This window comes from Ascidiella aspersa, chromosome 3, assembly GCF_963924565.1.
Source record: "Ascidiella aspersa chromosome 3, kaAscAspe10.2, whole genome shotgun sequence".
Taxonomy (NCBI): Eukaryota; Metazoa; Chordata; class Ascidiacea; order Phlebobranchia; family Ascidiidae; genus Ascidiella; species Ascidiella aspersa.
Window position 1 is genome coordinate 27,452,587 of NC_139449.1, and position 20,663 is coordinate 27,473,249.

General features: G+C 38.2%; 1 protein-coding gene across 1 annotated transcript; it reads right to left on the reverse strand.

The window, feature by feature from the left end:
* Positions 1-448: 448 nt before the first annotated feature.
* Positions 449-20,401, reverse strand: LOC146161279 (bifunctional heparan sulfate N-deacetylase/N-sulfotransferase 1-like). Its single transcript, XM_083385123.1, has 21 exons — positions 20,222-20,401; positions 19,305-19,394; positions 18,866-18,967; positions 18,372-18,539; positions 18,114-18,215; positions 17,629-17,777; positions 16,350-16,422; positions 14,456-14,559; positions 13,375-13,510; positions 10,780-10,867; positions 9,092-9,246; positions 8,293-8,478; positions 7,336-7,464; positions 6,613-6,795; positions 5,768-5,864; positions 5,083-5,206; positions 4,506-4,674; positions 3,316-3,489; positions 2,193-2,302; positions 1,742-1,844; positions 449-1,164 (listed from the first exon to the last, which is right to left on the reverse strand). Exons 1-21 carry the CDS (start codon positions 20,399-20,401, stop codon positions 1,051-1,053), a joined length of 2,736 nt encoding a protein of 911 aa, XP_083241249.1. The 3' UTR covers positions 449-1,050.
* Positions 20,402-20,663: the final 262 nt, after the last annotated feature.

A 20,663-nucleotide genomic window follows, 5' to 3' on the forward strand; every position in this document is an offset into this window, starting at 1 on the left:
CGACAAAGCGTGCATGAAAAAAGCTTTAACGACGCAAACAAAAATTGCGTTTCGAGCAGAACGTGCGTCTGCAAGCGCGTTTTAGGGAAAACCATGTCTTGATGCAAGACACAACCCTGCCTTGATGCAAGACAAACTAGAAGTGTCGCAACGAGCAGCAACAATAGGGTGAAGAAAGGGTTGGCGAATCAGGAAGCGGTCGTTTAGTTCGCGCCCAGTCGAAACGACGAGGAAAATTGACTCAAATTCAAATGCAATCTTTGCAAGTTTAGGGGTGTGTGCGCGACACGCGCTTTATCCAAGTGAAACGGTTTCAACCAAAGTGAAAGAGTAATGTATGGCGCATGAGTAACTCGCGGTGTTAGCTATCCCATTAAATAGCACAGAAAAATGGCACAAGAAATATGAGGTAGTGGTGGTAAGGTTCTCTACAATGAGAACAAAACACAAGCGATAAACAAGACGAACAGGACTTGGATTACGACAGCGCGAACCACCAAAATTCGGGATTGTGAAGAGTAGGTTTTCACCATATTCTATTAACACACGGAATCAGTAAATGAGATTTTTCGTGTAGCGCAGTGTTTCTCAACATTTGGGTCCCTGTTTGATTTGGTTGAGGCGCCTACTGCAGTTGTTCACATGGTTAGATTTATTGGGAATAATTTAAGCAATATTCAAAAACTTCGAAATTGCGGAAGCTGCGAAAGACAAGGCTCATATTATCTTGATTGAATTTCATAGTGATTTTATTTTATTAGAGTTATACAAAGAGTTCAAAGAAGATTATTGTGTCAGCAAAGCTTCTCTTTTTTACTTTCTCATAGTACTTGGGTCGCCTCGATAATATGTTGAGAAACACTGGGGTAGCGAATGCACTTATGTAGCATTCTGAGTACTTTGGAAACAAGTTAGGATGTAAATATGGAGAGTTGTATACTAGAGCCTGCGCTGGATCAATGGCGTACCAAAACGCCATGGTAATAATCGCATGCGGCGACTCTTTATAATCTGACGCATATAACGCATCTCAAAGGCGATTTTTAGGGATTACGAGTCGTGCTTGTCCTGCAGCCAGGAGGGAACGGGAAGGTTGGAGGACTGCAGCAGGCGCAGAAGTTTGACGTTCGCCTCCCGGTAATACTTGGCCAGGAACTGGCGGCTCTGCAATGTAAAGGCGGGTTAAGGCAGTTATTCTTAAACTATCTGGCGCGGAACACCAGTATGCTTCAAATCCATTCTAGTTGTGCCGCGGAACGTAATTTTAAAACAAAACTTACTTATATTTTAGATAATGCCTAAGTATGAGAGACTTCAATGCACACTATCCATTTAATAAATGAAAATATTACGGGTTTCACTAATATATTACCGTTTTGCTAAGTTTTTTAACGTATGGTTTTGTAAGCAGTGTGACTCACGTTAGTTTTAATTTTTTTTCAGTGTGCCAAAGGCTAAAAAAGTTTGAAAACCACTGGTAGATGCCTAAATTACTCGTTTAAAAAACATATACACATTCGCGTTTATACAAAATTCAATTGCTTTAATTAAATATCAAGGATAAACCCACAATTCATTCAAATATTTCTGGAATTACATTTGATCATCTTTTTTTAAATTCCGCTTTAAAATGACAAGCAAAAATTTATAAAAATATATACCAAACAGTTTTTTTTTTACAAACACCTGCGTTTATAAGAACATCACGCAACAGGTAATAAAGTAAAAGTGGCTGTTCTACCTTGCCGTCCATTTCGCTGTACTGGCGACCTTTACTTTTACCAAGGCACTTGACTTTGTTTTTCGACAAAACCCGGCAAAAGAATCCCTTCTTTTCGTCGAATCTGAACAACAAAAGGCCGCTTGTTAATTGAAGCGTGACATTGGTGACAAAGTAGACTGCGGTAGCTTACTGGTAACCTACAATTAGCATCAAATTTTATCCATCCCGAACACTTTGTTAAAAAAAAAATAAACGAAGTCAAACATTCGAACGTTAACAAAATAGTCCCATAGAGTTTCATAGTTATATTGACAAAAGACAAATTATTATCTTAAATTTAACAAAATATTTATTTAAGAAGGCATTAGTTTATGAAGTGTCATTAATAATATGATGTAAACCTATTATAGCCGCAATTTTGCAATAATTTAAGGCTCAAACAGCGCGAAGAATTCACGCATATACCAACCGAAGTAGTTTGTCGTATCGGATCTTCTTTGGAAACTGGAGAACTTTCTGTACGTAGTCCATGGCTTGCACCGGTCGGTCTCTCAGCATTTCGCCGTCCAGGAGAACAAGCTGCCATAAAAAATCGTAATGGTATATTTTCAGTTTCAAATTATCAGTTTGAACAGACGAGAAACATTGTAATTTGGTATTATCAATCGGTAAAACATAGAATAACTCGCTGTAATAAGCAAACGGTAAAGTATCGGATCGGATCGTCACCGATATCTGCCCTGATCCCATACGTTTATAGGACATGCCAAATAACAAAATAAATCCAATCACTATATACGGATCTGTTCATAAGTTTAATGGTGAAAATAACGGCCCAGATAGACGTAAAAAGCGACATGCTTTTATTGTTCAAACGTTTCGGCAAATGCTCATGCCATCATTAGTGATATGAAGGCCACATCAGTTATACCCGTTTATATACACCTTAGTCGCATAAAGAAATGATAAAAAGGTGCGAAACAAGCGTCGCAAAACGACTGATGTGGCCTTTATATCACTGATGATGGCATGAGCATTTGCCGAAACGTTTGAAAAAAAAGTATCATACAGTTTGAATTGGGATGTTTATTAAAAGTGTCTAATTCATATACACAAAATATAATCCCACACTTATATATCCTGATTTTATTGTAACAAGGTTTAACTTTTATGAGTGTTCCGATATTTGTTGCTTCAAATGACTTACTGAAACAGCTCACCCGTGCTAAGTGTTTTCAGTAGGGCTGGTGAAAATGTCGTAGCTTTAGGTTCCAAAATTTAAAAATGGCTTTGGCGCCACCAAATAAATAAATAAAAATGACCCCGGCTCCACAAACAAAATAAAACTGTTTCGGCTCTCCAGCGAAAATTCCAGGTTCCAGAGATCCAGGCTCCAGCTACGGCTCCACAGCGCTAGTTTTTATGCCCGTTCGTCAACTCGACCGCGACAAAATATAGCCTCTAAAGTGAAATTTTCGCGCTCAAAAATATCCTGTTTAAACTTGGGTTGAGCCAAGCTGCAAAAAGTGTGATCTCTTTTTAGTTCCCCTAACGCCAAAAAAAACACTAAGAAAAAAAACAGTTCAACTTGCCTGGTTGCTGTCGTAGAAATCCAGCCAGCGCTCCAAGTTATCGGCGTAAAATCCCGGGTCTAGGCACCGCCGCTGGAGGGAGATAAGAGCGGGTGGTGACGTCTTTCGACCGGCGCGTATGACGTCATAGAAGGAATGCTTGAGCGCGGTCGGGTCGGCGTGGGAACGCATGTGCTGCACGAAACACGGGTTTTGCTTTTAATCGATGCAAGGATGCAAACCAAGAACAATTGGCAAAATTGTATATTTTATTTTTGATAAAACATCATGTAAGATCAACTATAATCCCAGTGCTGTACACAAGTCATTTTGAACTTAAGTACCAAGTCAAGTCTTGCAAAAGTAACAAGTCAAGTCCCAGTTCCAAGTCATCGGTTGCCCGAGTCAAGTCCCAGTAAAGTCACTATGAGAGTAAGTCAACTTCAAGTCATGTCATCGACATAAATATAAAACGTTAATAAATTGGTTAACCCGTCAAAGTATGGGCATTAATTCAACTCAAAAATAACACAAACGCAATATATATCAATCAAATTGTTTAACGTGCAAAACTTGAGATAAATTTTAATGAAAAACCCTTAATTTAATCTCAAGATATTTGACAAAAAAGATTCCAAGTCCAGTCAATGGTTTAAAACACTTAAGTCAAGTCAATTGCTTGTATAATCCTCTAATGTTAGAACTAAAAAAAACGTTGCAGTTGTTTTGTAGTTGGTAGAAAATGTGTGATTTTCAACACAAATCATATATACTTATTTTTTTTAGTGTTTCCAGCCAATGACATTGGTTTGATTTGCAGTTTAGCACATACTTTTTTCGATTTTGCGAACCCTGGTCCCTCTGTATATTGGATAAATGATATTGCTGGATGTAACGATAGTCATTGGCCAGTGAATCAGAAAAAAAACAGACCAAAGAACAACGAAACAGCGTACAAGGTGAAAAATTATAATCCTCTAACGTCAGAACTTAAATAACTAGAGCCAACTTCGTGGGTTGCAGTTGTGCCATAGTTGTTGACTGAAATCAGTCGACCGAAAATGGTATGTGATCTCACTTAGCCTAATAAGGCAACCAGAGGTGTGTTCTGTCGTACGGAACCGTTATCGAAACCAATGTACCTTACGTCGTCAATGAAACCAATATACAGATGTGTATAGAAGTTTACGACCTAAAAGCTACCACCTTACCTGGTACCAGGAGTAGGCCCGCTTTCCCGGGTCGATCACGATAACCACGATCTTGCTTCGCGGTAGAAGTGACCAAATGCGCTTGGGCACCACCTGCTGGTCGAAGTAGGTGGCACTCTTCTCGAACAAGATCGTCCCGTTGTCTGGCTCGGGAAAGTAATCCATGTACCTGGTAAAACATTTGGACCCTAAAAAAATTCTGGCAAGTCGCCACACAATAGCGTTTTTTAATAACAAAAATTGTCGAATGGACAACCAACTTTTTTTGTTTTGGTAGAAAGCACGTTTCGACAAAATAAAGCCTTAAAATTTTTTTAAAAATGTTTATCCGGTGTGTTAGGCAGGGCTCCGTCACCGCCGAGATATGGCGTGTGAACTTTACTGTGTCGCCGTCTGAAATGAGACAACACAAATAGAAAAAATGCTGGATGAAGCCATGCAATACTGACAAAAAAATCGTTCGGTATTTTTGAGGTCAAATAAGTTGTTTGGTAAATTTCACTGTTACACGGGGTCGTTAGTCTCAAAGTCAATCGCTATTACACGAAGCAGCCCTTTTGCAGCAAATCGGACTCACCAGTCGATTCCTTTTAAGTAGTTATTGCTGCTGAAGAACTGCACTTCCTCGAAAGTGGTTTTACTTGGCAGGTTGCTTTGAACGTCGGGGTGCATAGTGAGGTACCAATAGAGCGCAGTCGTGCCTGGCAAAAGACAAAAGAATACCAGGCTGCTAAGTGACCGAAACATGTATATATACAGTACACAAAGTGTATTCTGTTACCAAGCCCTTCTGGAGTCTGGCCATCGGTAATGGAACCCATATGTAGTGCAGACTAGTACTGACTGAATAGCCTCAGGATTATAGTGCAAGCAAGGCAAGGCTAGAATAACAACTAGCCTGCGATGAGGTTCGAAGTCACGACCTCCGGTCATACTGGGGCCGTCGCTCTACACAGGCTCAGAAGGAGCGAGACGAGAAACAACGATAGCACCATTGCCTGGCCCTGCTGCATCCTGTATATACACAGGTGCTGTTGTCGTTGGTCAGTACGACGGTAGGGCTTGATCAAAGATTACACATTGTGTATATGTAATGTATGTTTCAATTGCCGCGGTAAACTATGACTTAAGTGATTTTTAAGTGTAGCGCAAAACTTCTACAATTGACTTTGTTCGTTGTAGAACATGTCGAGTTTTGAAAAAAACATAAAGATGGCTTTATCGTATATTGTTCGAATAAAATAAAGATGTCGTTCTCTAACCTGTCTTCTGAGGACCCACGACCACAAAGTTGGGCAATCGGTCGCACGATTTCTTTTCCGACCAGATTTCCAAATGACGTTTGTCATTACAAGGGTTCTAAAAAACAACGTCACGATTAGTTAATATACCACTGTGTTGCAAGGGTTGTTGTCTATATAGTTGTGTCCAGGTGTTCGCCTTTACTAATAAAAATGTTTTTGCGTTTCTAAAAATTTTTAAAAATCATTTAAACACTAAAAGACGCCATTTAATCATATATCGAGCGTTTGTAAGCACTGAATGTGTATTCGAAAGCAAGTTTACCAAAATCGCCAAAATTAAAAAAATGTAAGAATATAAGCATCCAGTCAAACTGCCCAAATTTTCTAATGAAACGATTCAGGAATTACACATGTTGTGATGAGGCTACAACCGCAAAATAGGTTTAAGCGAAATATCATCCAATAGCGGGAATTTTCACACTTTTGCAAAACGTTTCCGACACAATTTTTTTTTTAAATTACGCCTTCTGACAATTGTCGGTCAAAGAAGGTAAAAGGGTGATATATTATATCTTCTTTTGATGAAACAAATGCATATATGGGCAAGCGGTTTTAATGTTTGTTGTTTAACTTTACAGTTTTGAATTCATGCCAGCCAACACACGATTTAAAGATTTGAAACAGCTCACTCGACTTTTAATGTAAAATGTTAAAGAGCATAAACTCAAATGTTAAAATATTTTAGATCAGTCGAAGATGTTTCTACATTGTAACAAAATTTCTATAAAAGATGTTTGATGTGTAAGTTATATTTTATTTGAAACGTAATTTTTCATAAGTTATTTCCATAAAAAGTCCCTCACCGTCCACACGACCTCCTTCTCGTCAGGAAAAACCTCAAAGTACTTGCGGGCGACCACGTGCGGCGGTTCGTAGACGAGCCTGAGGTTGGTCCAACACTGCACGAACTGAATGGCGCGGTCGAAGGTGTAGATGGCGAGTCGGTCGTTGCCGTAGTTCGACAGGTGCGTCATGAAGATGTTGAACTGCGTGACGACAAGTGCCTTGCGGCGTTAATACTTGGAATTTCCGATAACAGGATTGATTGGAAAATAATTTCACGTAACCAAGACTCTTTAAAGTAAAATTGATAGGTTTGCAAAGACCTAAAGTTGGATCACCCAACGTTTTTTAACATAACTAGAAAAGATTTGAAATGCAATGGTCAAAACAGTAAGAAACAAATTTTGTTTTAATACATTACATTTAAAGTACATAACTTTAGCTCAACATAAAATAATTCTAAAGACTGTTTAAATACTTTTTTGCCAACCCCAACCCGGAATAATCTCGCATGGAAACCCAACCCGGAGCTGGGTCGCCGCAGCGGTATTCGCCCAGTAGAAGGGTAGTGTAAGTGCCGGACCGACAATAAATATACGCCATTCGGTCATGGTTAGACTTATCATATTTACTTTTATTAAACGAGTTATTTAACAGCTGATAATTTAACTACCTATAGCTAAAAAAAAAGTCGACAAAACAAACTTGCACATAAAATAAAGTCAGCGTATTTTTCAAGTTACCTGATTGAAGAGAAAGGATTGGAAGAGCGATCCGCCGTTAATGCTGGCGTCGAGTACCTCCGGACCACCAGGGTACTTGGGCAGTTTAATTGTGTGTGTGAATAGGCCGCATGTTTGACGGGGAAGCACCTTAAAAGAAAAAAAAACATATTGAAGCGTCGCTCTAAAGAGTTGAGACGAAAGGTCAACAAGCCAGTTTATATTCGAGGTATTCAAATGTCAGCAGGGATTTACGATTGAATGAACAATTCGTATTTACAGAGGGTTGTAGCCACTGTTTGTTTTCTAAATATTCAATCGGCCACACTGCCTACTGCCAGGTTAATGGACATTGTAACCGGCAAAATGACATCCGCTTACAATCGGATGACATATTGTTTAAAATAATGAAATATTAAAAGATCTTAAAACCGAAGATGCCACAATGAATAGTATATGAATTATGCCCAAATTTACCGGACTGCTTTTACGTGGTAAAATCCCACACAATTTCGTCCATATGTTTAACCACAAAACACAGAAAAAAAAACAAAAATGCCGTTTACCACAAATAGATCGAATAAAAGTACTGAAGACAACAATGTGACGGAAGTATACACTCCATCCAAACTTTACCAGACTGGTTTTACGACGTAAATTAGTCACACAAGTTCGTACATATTTGTACTAACAGCAAACTCGATTTGCATTAATGAATTCAATAGTAAATACCAAATAGAACACTACAGAAAACATAGGTTCGACAGAAACATACACTCTTTCCAAACTTAACCGGACTGGTTTTACTAGCTCACCATAAATAAGTGGAACAAGTACGTTGGTTAAACTCGAAAAATGACACAACGGACAGTATACAAACTCCTAATTTCACCGGACTGGTTTAACGTGGTAACATAGCCAATCTAACTTGATGAATACACGAATAGAAAAAACAACACAAGAAAAAGTGCCACTCACCATGATTCGATCGTGCACGAAGCCGCGTCGCTTGTAGTCCGGCCTGAGGTGCGGGTATTCCTCCGTGCTGGTGCAGGTGATGTTCCACACGCGGTGCCAGCACTCGTAGAGTGGCCCGTGCACCGGGTAGACGCCGGCGTGATGCGGCGCCACAGCGTAGCCCTGCGACATGTTCAGGTGGTGGCGCTGGGTGGAAATATAATGCTTTTTGTTGTGCTTTTTTGTTGAGGGGTGACGAGGGAGTTTGGCACCAATTGTGTCAGCGTTATTTCGTTTCCCATTCGTGTTTCTATGGGCGTATTTATTAAAGCGTGAATTTGGAAAAAAATATTAAATAGTAATACCCAAGCAATGTTTATTCTAAGGTTCCGTTATTTTATAAAGGTTTCAAAAAAAAATTATATGGGGCGTTAAGTATTTAGGTGGGAGCCCGTGATAAAGGTTTACCGAATTAGAATCGCCTGTTTTTTACCTCCTATCTTGAGCTCTGATTTATGTTTAAAATTCGACAACGACGAGTAACAAATTGCTTTATACTTGTCAGGAAAGGAAAATCCAAGTAACTCATTTGGTAAACGATCACGGCCTTCGACAACTTTATACGTGTTATGCCTTAATTGGTTTCACACCAAGACTTGTTTACAGGTGTTTTGAATGTATTTTTTCCGCGTCTGTCGCAGTAATATTCGAACCATGGGAAAAAGTTGCAATAGCCTCAAAAAATAAACAAGTTCCATAATTCAATGACATCATTGCACGAAACTGTTAAACTGATTCGTATGCAGTACATGACACTCACCACTGAGAACTGGCGGTTGATGTCCATGTACTCGCACAGGTGGGTGACGTTGGTGAACCAGTGTCCCTGCATGTGCGACCACATGTGCGGGAACCAGGAAAAGCGGTCATGAAGCTTCAGAAACAGTCGGTCGGCCGCCGTCTCCTCTTCGTTACCTGCGCCAAGTGGTGGTACGTTTGACAAAAAATGGCGCTCGAAAACGCGAGTGTGCGCGGTTATACTAGGCGGTCGCGGTGCGGGATGTGGTTTCGATGCCCAAAAATACGAATAACAAAAACTATTAACGCACATAGACCAGTAGACCAGTGTTTCGCAACCTTTTTGTGCTTGCGGCACCCTACAAAAATTATACATAGTTCGCTGCACCCTTGCTCGAATTTTGGCTGAGTTAACTGTAATGTTACAATAAACGAGATTAAAATAGCACATCAACTGTGCAACAAAGTTGATAAAACCGATTAATATTTAGCACTTAAATCGTACACAAAAAGAACAAAAATTGAAATCGTAAAGAATGTGAAATATCTCTCGACACCCTTGAGTGTTAAAAATGGCATCCTAGAGTGCCGCGGCACCCCGGTTGAAAACCACTGACATATACGTTTGGCCAAAAAGCGGTTGCCGAAAAGCGCTCTGTGACTTTATTTGTCGGGTACCGACCTCGAATGAACGGTTCAACAAGCGAGTTACCTTAGGTTTGGATGACTAAAAATATACTGCTAGTCAAATATTATCTCAGTAAACCCATCTCTTCGACGAAAATAACCACCGAAAAACTAAACTGGTGCAATTAAGATAATTTAATTCAAAACAAAAATATTTTTTTAACAAATTCATTTTTATCGCATACCAAAACGAAACAAGACAAAATTAACCTAACCAAAAGTCAATTGCTCCTAAAAAGCCAGACACCCTATTTATACAAGTTACACGACGCGGTTTATGAGTGATATGCTATTTACAAAAAAAAAACACTTCAATATTTATGCGAGCACGAATATCTATCTCAAAAAACGAGTGGGGAGTACAATCAAATAACCTTCACACAGCCGCCGGCCGCTCATGAATTATGCAACACCGCAAGCGAAGTCAAGTTTCAATCTAATCACGCCATGAGCGAAAAGTAAGTATCGAAGAAACTCCGAAATCGATAAGGAGGACTTCGGTTCGTTGTTTTGGTCCCGAAAGACTGTAATGAGGTTTTCGATTTGAAGTTTACTTTACGCAACTGACGATTGTGATTGAAATAGTTCCAAATAAGTGACGTACAGCGCCCTACAGAGATTAACTGACATTTTGCGTCATTTGGTGAGTTGTATCGTAACTCCAGTTAACCTTGATTATAAAAACGATTTATAAGATTATCAAACGTCAAAATAAAACACCAAGTATCAGAAATGCCTTAGCCGTATCGCCACCCTAAATTAGTAAGCGCATCGCTTCATGCATATGTTCTCTACACAACATAAACAACTTATTGTATATGTAAGTATATTTGAGGCTGGCCTTTGTTGACCCTATTGCTCTTGTGGCAACACTATTTTATACACTAATTTCCAAAAAATGTGGTAAAATTAATAGGGCTAAAATCGTTGATTAATCTTAGAAAGGCGACACAGAGGTTTATACAAACTCGAAAAGTGACAAAATAGTTAAGTATAAAAAGTCAGACGTCAGCAAGCACTTACCGGAAAATATAAACTTGCCAGAGAAGCCAAGCTGAAAAGTGAAGTCAGGAATCGTACTTCGCAGCTCGTCCTGAAAACGAACCAGCTCCTGCTCAAAAAGGAATTGGTATTAGAGTCCATGACTAACTGGGACAGAAGAAAGATTTAAGTAAATGGACAATTTGAATAAGCGTTTTTCATTCCTAGTTTTCGAATTAAGTATGTTAAGATTAACAGTGAGCTTGCTAAACCGCATTTTTATGTAAGTACTTTATGACCTATTTAATTGTGTGATCATTCTATTTGAATAAGGAATCCACTTGTTTAAGCCTTTTCGTGTTTTAATAAATTCCTGTACGTGTACACTGATAAACACTTCAGTATCGGATAGGATCCATTAGTTTTCATGGTAGCAGAGGATTGTTACAGGAAACCAGTTGAAAACACGAAAGATGGCAACAAGTGCAAAGAGATCTCCACCAAAACGACTTGCCTTATTCTGCATGGAAGAACAAGGTACAAATATGGCAGCTTGTCACAGGCGTCGTCAAGAAACAACAAGCAATTATTGTTCTTCTGGAGGGCCTAGAGGGCAACTCGAAGGCGGAAAAGGCTGTTTCGCAATAAACGCGCGAGGAACTACACGTAGAGAATGGAATGTCCACGTTGATTGGAAAACTCGATGCAGCGTTCAAGACGGAGTCTGTAGATGATGCTTACTCTACATACACCAAGTTTACAAGATAAGTACTGATATGACGATGATAGACTACATTTTAGAGTTTGAACATTTATCGCATAAGATGACATTTCACGAGATGGAATTGCCAGATGGACAATTGGCTTTGACTTTTGCAAGTGACCTTCGGTTTGAATCGATGAAATCTGCATTAAAACGCATATTTACAGAAAGCCCGATTGTTGACAAACTGTCGCAATATATTGACATTAAGAGAAGATTCTTACGTAACCAGTAATTCAAGATATCGTAAAGGCTTCGATAAAAGAAAGTTCAATCCTATCGATAAGTTTGGAAAAATATCTAGATGCGTCATATGCGATTCTAAAATGCATTGGGCGGCGACTTGTCCTCACAAAAGGTATAATACGTCTGTACCTTCTAATGATGTTTGAGATGATGAAGTCAACATTGTGCTATTTTCAAGTGTGACCAACAGTTGCATAGCTGAAACCTACAAGTCAGCAGTTATAGACACTGCTTGTTCGAAAACTGTCTGTGGTGAACGGTGGCTGCGAAATTATTTATTCAATTTACATTCCAAGTTTAAACGTGACGTTAGAATCACTCCTTCGCGTACGGCTTTTAAGTTTGGTGACGGAAAGAGAGTCATTTCCAAATCCCAAGCCCTAATTCCTGCTTGTGTTGGTGGAAAATTGTGCAGCATTGACGTTTCTGTCGTCAAGAACGACTTGCCTCTGTTACTTAGCAGGTCGTCACTCCAGAAAGCAGGTGCTGTACTTGATCTTGCTCGTGGTCGAGCAACAATGTTTAACAAAGACGTTGAACTGTTTGTGTCGTCTAGTGGTCACTACTGTGTTGGTGTTTTTCCGAGGAGGCACAAACCTGGCGACAACCACTTCCATGGTCGGAAGAAATGGAAAAGCCCTGGCAATTTGGCCAGATCGTTGTGCCCAGTAACAGTGGCTCCTAAGGTCAGCGAGCCTAGTAAAGAGCACACTAAACGAGTTGTGCGTGTAATCAGTAAAACCACAGATGCAGCGCAGTACGAAGACTGTGGTGAATGTCCACATCTCGCCAATGATGAGCGGAATCGATATTACTTCAACGCGTGTAAAGAATGCAAGAAGGTAAAAGGAAATATATCCAATGGTTGGATGCTTCGCACAGATGATAAGTACGGTGGTCGTCGAGCGACAGATGAGTTCGTCAACATATCATCGGGTTCTTACTTTTCGTCCGTCAACTTGAGGTTGATCGGTTGCTGTGATGGTATACGAGGGAGCCAAGGTGCATTGCTGTACTGACGGCCCTATTGTGCGTGTCACATCAACCCAGTAAATGAATTGGTGTTGAGACGGACGGTTATGTTTATATTCTTGCGTTTGCTATACATTGCCGAGTGTTCGTTAATCTTTCTATTCGTTGCAATTCACTTTTTTAAGAAAAAAAATAACAGTGAGTTTGTTAAGATTAACAGTGAGCTTGCTAAACCGCATTTTTATGTAAGTACTTTATGACCTATTTAATTGTGTGATTATTCTATTTGAATAAGGAATCCACTTGTTTAAGCCTTTACGTGTTTTAATAAATTCCTGTACGTGTACACTGATAAAGACTTCAGTATCGGATCAGATCCATTAGTTTTCAAAGTATATTACGGCTTTTTCGTTTTCTTGCAACCTATTGAAAGGCAATTTTTTCAGTTAAAAAAATAATAAGTAGAACAAAGGGAATAAGGCGAAATAAAAACATGTATTACATTGAAACCGCCAGTTTAAATCAACCTACTATGGTCGTCAAGGAACCAATTAAACCTTTCTTACACGACTCAGTCAGGGGGGAAACCCGAGCCGAATGGAAACAGTTGAGTGAACAAATCAAAAAAAAGTACAAAACGAGCTGAAAGCGCATACCATGACGTCATCGGAACTCATGCGGACTCCAGGGACGCCAACGAAGATGTCGTCGATGTCGATCTGGACGTGACGTTCAAGGGGCAGGGAGAGTCGGCCGTTGGACATGTGTGCCAGTGCGTCCAGGAACAGCACCCTGGGAAGCAAAAGCAGCCAACTGACTGACCCGCGGTTTTTAAAGCGATGATGTTTGGGTAGGTTAAGTTTAGAGCCTTTTTAGCTTTCGGACCGGTAAAATTTTAAAACAAATTTTGCGGACCGGTGGACCTTTAAAAAAGAAAATCAACCCAAAATGTAAATACACAAAAGTATGCCGCTTAAAAGCAAAGAATGGAAACTTCAATTTAATAACCAACTTGGTGCGTTTTTTGATGTCATACCTGTTATACGTGGTTCTATTGAGGTTTTTTTACATACAACTTGTCTTAAAGTTTAAGACTTAAACGAGTTGTAGCTTAATTTCCAGCTGGGCACAACACTTGTAGCACAGTTCTAAAACGATTTTGAGATAAAGGGTCTCTTTTCTATAAGTGTTTATCTAATAAAACGATTAAAGCAAAGTACAACCATCTCATTAAACTAATATAGATGGTTATGCTTAGATTAATTACAATTTGTGAACACAAACTTATTAATGTTAAACTTATAAATCTAAGTTTTCATTACACGCGGATAAGATCATACCAACTGGTTTTAGGTCTGCCTTGAAAATTACATTGTAAACCGTACGCTACATGCGAAAAACCATGTCTAAGGTTGGAGTTGGAGTGATATTCCAGTGGGGTGGCGTCTGGCGCCAACAAAAACGAATCATTTTGGGCCTTCAAGGCCAGTTGACGCTTAGATTATGGTGGCCGCGATTTTAACAAGATTCAATTATAGGGTTATAATGAAAAAGGCCAAAGCAATGGCAAAACTTTACAACAGGGTCAGGCGTCAGATCAAATACACCGACGGTACACAGTAGTCCGACAAGCAACCCATTTCTATGACTTGTTTCGCTTTGTTGTATGTGTTTACTTAACAGGCTCGCTCGCTAAAGGGACAAACAAATACGTAAAAAGCGTTGGTTTCTAATTACTTGTGAAGCCAGAACTTGAGGGTACCGCCGATGATAACGCGCTGCACCCCGTCCAGTTTCCCCTGGTCCTGTACCACAGTGACCAGCTTTTCGGTGGTTCCACTCTGCAGGAAAAAAGCGACAAGTGTTGTGTGGTGTCCGAGTTTGCTAAACGCAGATCGTATTTATATAGGCATGTTTGTCGCCAAACAGCATATAGCTTTATTTAGGCCAGGGGTGTCAAACATGAGGCACGTGTACCAAATGTGGCACGCGACCTAATAAAAAATGGCACGCAAAGCAGCCTTTCTTAACTTGGGGTAAATTTACTCAAGGAGGTAAATTTTCTTGTTTGGGGGGTAAATGAGCTATCAATCAAACTAACCACATCGGTTGACCTGACTGTTTCTTTGTGTATTATATCGTTGCCAAAAAGCAAGGGCAGCCGTCGCATTGAATATAACTGATGTAATTTGTTACTTGCGTTCTTTAATAATAAAACACCATTTTATATATTGGCGGTGAATCTGATATTCATCTTTGTTAAATAGGTAAAACATACAAAAAAGGTTAAGAACCCTTTCATTTTAATGCATAAAGAATGTCAAATGATATCTATCGTTAAAACTCAAGTAGGTTGTGCTTCGACTAACATAACTATTAGTCGAAGCACAGTCCCCTATTGTTTCTTCACATAAACATTACAATCATTACATGGTTAGTCAAAAAGCACTCGATCGACCCAAAACGACCGCGATGATCGATGTTCTTGATCGCATTTACTCAAGTAGGTACTTCGATTGAAAAAAAAGAACAATATCACGCTATACAGGTATTGGATCAGTGTTTCTTAACCGTGATCCTTGCCCCCCTGGGAGGCAGAATGCAGTCTTAGGGGGCCCCCCAGTATGTAATATTTTAATTTAGACACCCTTGTGACGTTCCGTAATGTATTTTTCTGAAACATGAACAGGGGGCACAAAGTTTTGTTAGGATTAGGCTATACAGAGGGCCACGAACCATAAAGGGTTAAGAACCACTGAATTAGATAAAACTATGCTCCCAAAATCCTTGTTTACGTATATCAATAACCAAGTAGTTAACTTGTTTGTTGCAAAAGCAATTTCACTAGCATTCCAGCATAATGCCAAAAAATATATTTTCATTTTTTTTTTTACTTTAAAGATTTCCTGAAACCTAAATAGGGCCCAGTGCTATAGATATAGTCAATAACAAAAGCTTGGTGTAAGCCGGATTCACGGCAGCCCAAGTGACCAGCGATATGCGCGTAACACACGGCAAAGGCAAATAATCGTGAGGCTGAAAAACAAGACCGCAGCAGACGTTTTCGCAGTATCACCTGTAACGAGGTAGAATAGGAAATATAACGAACTTTAGCGCGATATACGCGCCGTCGGACGAGCGAGCCAACAGTGGAACGTGTACGCTTTCAACGCCGCTTTGCTTCGTATTTGCTAACGATTAGGGTAATCGCGTTTATTAACAGTAATTTCCTGGATGCTGTGGTTTGTCTAATAATAACTATAATGCATCCTCGACTACGAAATTGAAATGTTCGAGGCATGCCAGCACAACTCACACAATGCTACAAAGGGTCGCATCAAACAAATGCTTTACGCGGGCGAAATAGTAAGTTGATAAAACTATTGTATAAAATATATCGCCAAATAAAAAAAATAACCAACTTATTAGATGATCTTCGAAAGAAACGCACTAGTGGTATCTTATTTTGTAATGATGCAATATATTGACTATGCAACTTATTTATAATTAAAATTGATGTTCACTAAGTTATAATTGAAGTAGCAACCCAAAAATGTGACATAGTCGGCCTACATGCTACATAAATATTTACCGCGTACTGAGTGTGTGCTGGCCTGGTAAGGCAACCTACCTCGGTGAGTAGGGCTGTCTGCAACCGGCTGCCGTCTGCAATTAAAGGGGAGTCACGGCGAAGGCGAAATTTCCTGGAGAAACAAAAGACAATTAAATGCCAGCGCCATCTTGTTTAGCAGCCTGCAGCTGGGGTCATGGCGGTTAGCATATAGCAAAAGCCATGTGCAAACCAGACGCAAAAACATAAGGCTGCCTGGGGATGATGGACACAGCTGTATGGAGTTACCCCCCACGACTATTTTTTATGTTGTTGAGTGGGCACAATTGTATGGAGTTACCCGCGCTCTATTGTCTGTCGCAGTGGATCTCAATTTTTTGGAAAAGTTTTGTTGGACCCGCGACACAACTGGCGATAAGAATTTAGGCTGCTAACTGTTGATTTACTTGTTAGTTTGTATAAGAAAACTATAATCATTTCCTGTATTTTGTTCGTAAAATGAGTTTGAATGCTCATGTTGAAAAAAATATGTGCAAGCCTGTTATTGCGCAATTGAGTTCGGATACAAAACAGATTTCAAAAAAAAAAATTAAAACCACACCAGAGCGACGGTTTTTAGAACCTCTGGTTCATTGGATCCAGTCCTAAAAACGAGTGAAAAAACAAATTAAGGCAGAAATTTAGGGACAACGAAAATGCTGTAGAGTTTAGGCCAGGATTATTTTTGATGGTGTTATGTTGAGTATTTTTTTCGCCAGTAACAAAATGCAGTTGTTTAGTTAGTGGTGAACAACGCTTCTATGGATTCAACATTTTTTTCAATCTACTTTGGTCTGCACAAAGTATTTTGGCGGAATTGTTTTTACAGACATGAATTTGTTAAAGCAGTGCTAATAGCGAGGAAATTAAAAATGGAACCTAAATATTGCAATAAAATTATATCCAACAAAAACTTATCTCGTTTGCATTTTATAGCTTAAAGCCGATTAGGCTTCACATCAATAGTTGGTTCAAAATTATTTCCAAAATGTTGCAAATGACTTTGATTAAAGTTTAACATATACTGTCTCCTACTAAAACAACCAGTCAAATGGCGAACTTTGCTGCCAAATAAAAGGAAACGCGATCATCATTTACTGATGCAAACCCAACAAAGAAGTTTGGCGTCACAACAAATTTGGTGACGCCATTGTTCCATCCACACCAACACCCACATTTGAAGCTGGATAATCGTGGCTTTTCCTATATTGCCTATACCTTCGTATTTCTTAATAGTGGCAGAGTTTCATTTGGGCTGCCAACCATAAGGTCAAGTGATAGAATCGACATGTGAGCTTACTTAGCCTTTTTCAAATGCTTGTCCTTCCGTGCCGGTTCAGGTGGGATTTCGTTCGCCGGCAGCACCTTGGCGTAGCTGACTGGGAGGTAGGTGGGATGATCCAACTCAAACACTGTCCAGGCGTTGGGGGACGTTACGATACCTTTCACCTGAAAGAAGTTTAATCTAACCATTAAGCATGAATAAAACATCAAACACTAAACTGTTTTTAACAGTTAAGGAAGTCAGAACTGATATGTTTAACATCCTTTCTAATGTTCTACAAGACAACAACACTTTTTAAAATTTGTACATTTTGTTAAAAATACTATCCAACATTTGTGCAAAGGCAATGCATCTTGTGAATTGTTAAATTTTACTAAAACATAAAAAAAAAATTAGGCTACAAAGGTATGACTGCCCAATGGATTAGCAAAAACATAAACACGCAGTTAAGTTTGAAAAGATATTAACCAGAACCACCAAAATGAGCACAAACATCTTACTATTTCGCCTGGTCTTGCTATCCGGAGTATTGGTGATGAAGGGTTAAGTTCATAATCCTTCATCTTCACATTTGTTGCATATTTCAATGGAAAATCACCGACCTACAGCGGTTAACATAAAAAAATGTATGTTGCATTAGACTATCATTGTAACATTGTCATTTGTTGAATAAGCAAACCAGCAGTGGTAAAACTAAAGAAGTATTTGGAAAATATTAAATATAGGTTGTTGAAGCAAAAATCTAAAAGTTTACATACCTGATTGACAAGTGATCCTTGATTGCCGAACGCTTTGTTCGATTGGTGCAGAAATAAAACAATTCCGACATTAAAATCGCGGCAATATTTATCCAACATATCTCTGTTCCACTGGTTTAACCTTGTATATGAAAACAGGTCTTCAAATATGATCACAGCATATCGACCCTGTTTAAATATGCATTTAGAGAAAAAAATTGTAAAATCAATATAAGAGACTTGACAAATATATATTTTATTATTATTATTATGTGTAAAAGTGTACAGTAAATTATATATTTTTAAAAAGTGTAATAATAGGAAAATGAAGTTTATTCCTGAGGCCACACTTTTTTCTCTAAACACTCCAACAATAGTTTTGGCTTCTATTCTAGCTCAAAATTATATTATATATATATCATCGCTTGAAAAATGGTGGAAGTTTCTGCTAAATAATAGTTACGTTACATATTGACTTTGATAATTATACTTTCTATATGTAAACAAAAAAAAACCTTGTTTCCATCAATTAAAACAGGAAGGTTTCGGATGTCACCAGATGGTGCATGAAATTTAAAACGAGATGCATCCAATGCCATTACTATGTCTCGACCAAGCTGAAAATAAATCAATAATATTAATGTACTTGATTCTAGTTTGTTACAAAATACATTATTAAAACCTTAAACAAAATAAAAAAGAGTCCGCCATTGCATAACGAACAATGTTTGAAATATAGGAAAATACTATAAGCTGAATAGTATATTTGTTTAAAATATTCCAATCAATTTTAAACATTTTAACTTAAAATATTATTATTTCATGTATATAAACCACTAAACCACATACGAAATATTTAACAGGAGGCAATCCTTAAAAGCTGATCATAAATAAAACTTTATGTATTAATTTATATATACATATATGTTAAACTGAGCTAAAAAATTGACCCACTTGAGTTCTTGATTGCCTTAGAAATAACAGAGCCTTTTGTCTGGTCTGAGGATTCTCAGGATATTTACTTGATTTGTTAAATTTGTCAGTCTGAAGTAAAAAAAAAACATAACAAAATATTAAAAGCTGGACGGGTGGTTTCAGTTAACAAATTAAATTTTAAACATAGTAAGAATAACAAACTCAGCAAACAAGTAGGTATCATTTTAAATGTTTCGAATATCTCTTTTTTTCATTTTCAAAAAGAAAAAACTTTCTTCTGTGTTGGATTTGAAAACAATACCATTTCATAATAAACGACAAAGATTTAGGTATGAGTTTCTTATAATAATAATAATTTGCGTACAAGCTACAATTAAAAACAAAAGATTTTACATCATACAAGTTGAACAACAATTACTTTCATAATGTGTTGGATTAACTCTGAAAACATTTTTAAATCTTTTTTATTTGTACCTGAAAAGCAAGCGTTAATTTCTATATTTTTGCAAGTGCTTAAAAGGCTTTGTCATAGTGACAAAATACAAAGGATTTATGTGCATTTATTACCGAATGAACATGTTTAACCAGGATAAGGAGGCCATCCTTATTCATGCTTTACTTAGTTGTTAGTCTGATTTGTGTTAAAGCAACAAAAGCAAATGCAACAGGATTCAAATTATATTGAATTTTAATGGATTGTCCCCTATGAAAGTCCAACAAGAGGACTACGGATGTTAGCAAAAAGCATTGTTCTAGCGTCAGTTGGTATAATTACTTTTATGGTTGTTTTTTTATTTAGGTGCTCAGATATATATTTTTTAGATGGCATAGAGATGGTAGCCTTGTGTTATTTAAATGTATATGTATATACAGGTTTCAACATAAAACAGAAAATAATAAAATTTGATAAAACTTCACAAGCCGATAAAACTTACCAATCTGCTTAGTGGGCATTGTTTGGCTCGAGGAAAATCTGGTGGCTCAAGCCTCCTTGTTGTTGTCACACTTTTGGTCTTCCATTCCAACAGCATATAAAATATGCTGAATATTGCCAGAAAAAACATTGAGATAAGAATGTTCCTTGGACTGGCAATTTTTCTCATTTTAGCCCACATATTGCATGGATAGTTTTTAAACCCATAAAAATAAAAAAACGAATGTTCACTTTTTTATTTTTGCACTACAAAAAACTAAAGAATTCATCATTATTATAAGCTGAAAATATGCCGGAACTGTTGATGTTTCCAGTTTAGAAAATATATTTCTACCAACTAAGAATAATTGATTGTTCTGTACACTGATCATAATGGGAAGGCCAGTAAAACATAGGTTTAAGGAACATAACAAAGAAAAGAACAAGTTACCATGAATACAAAT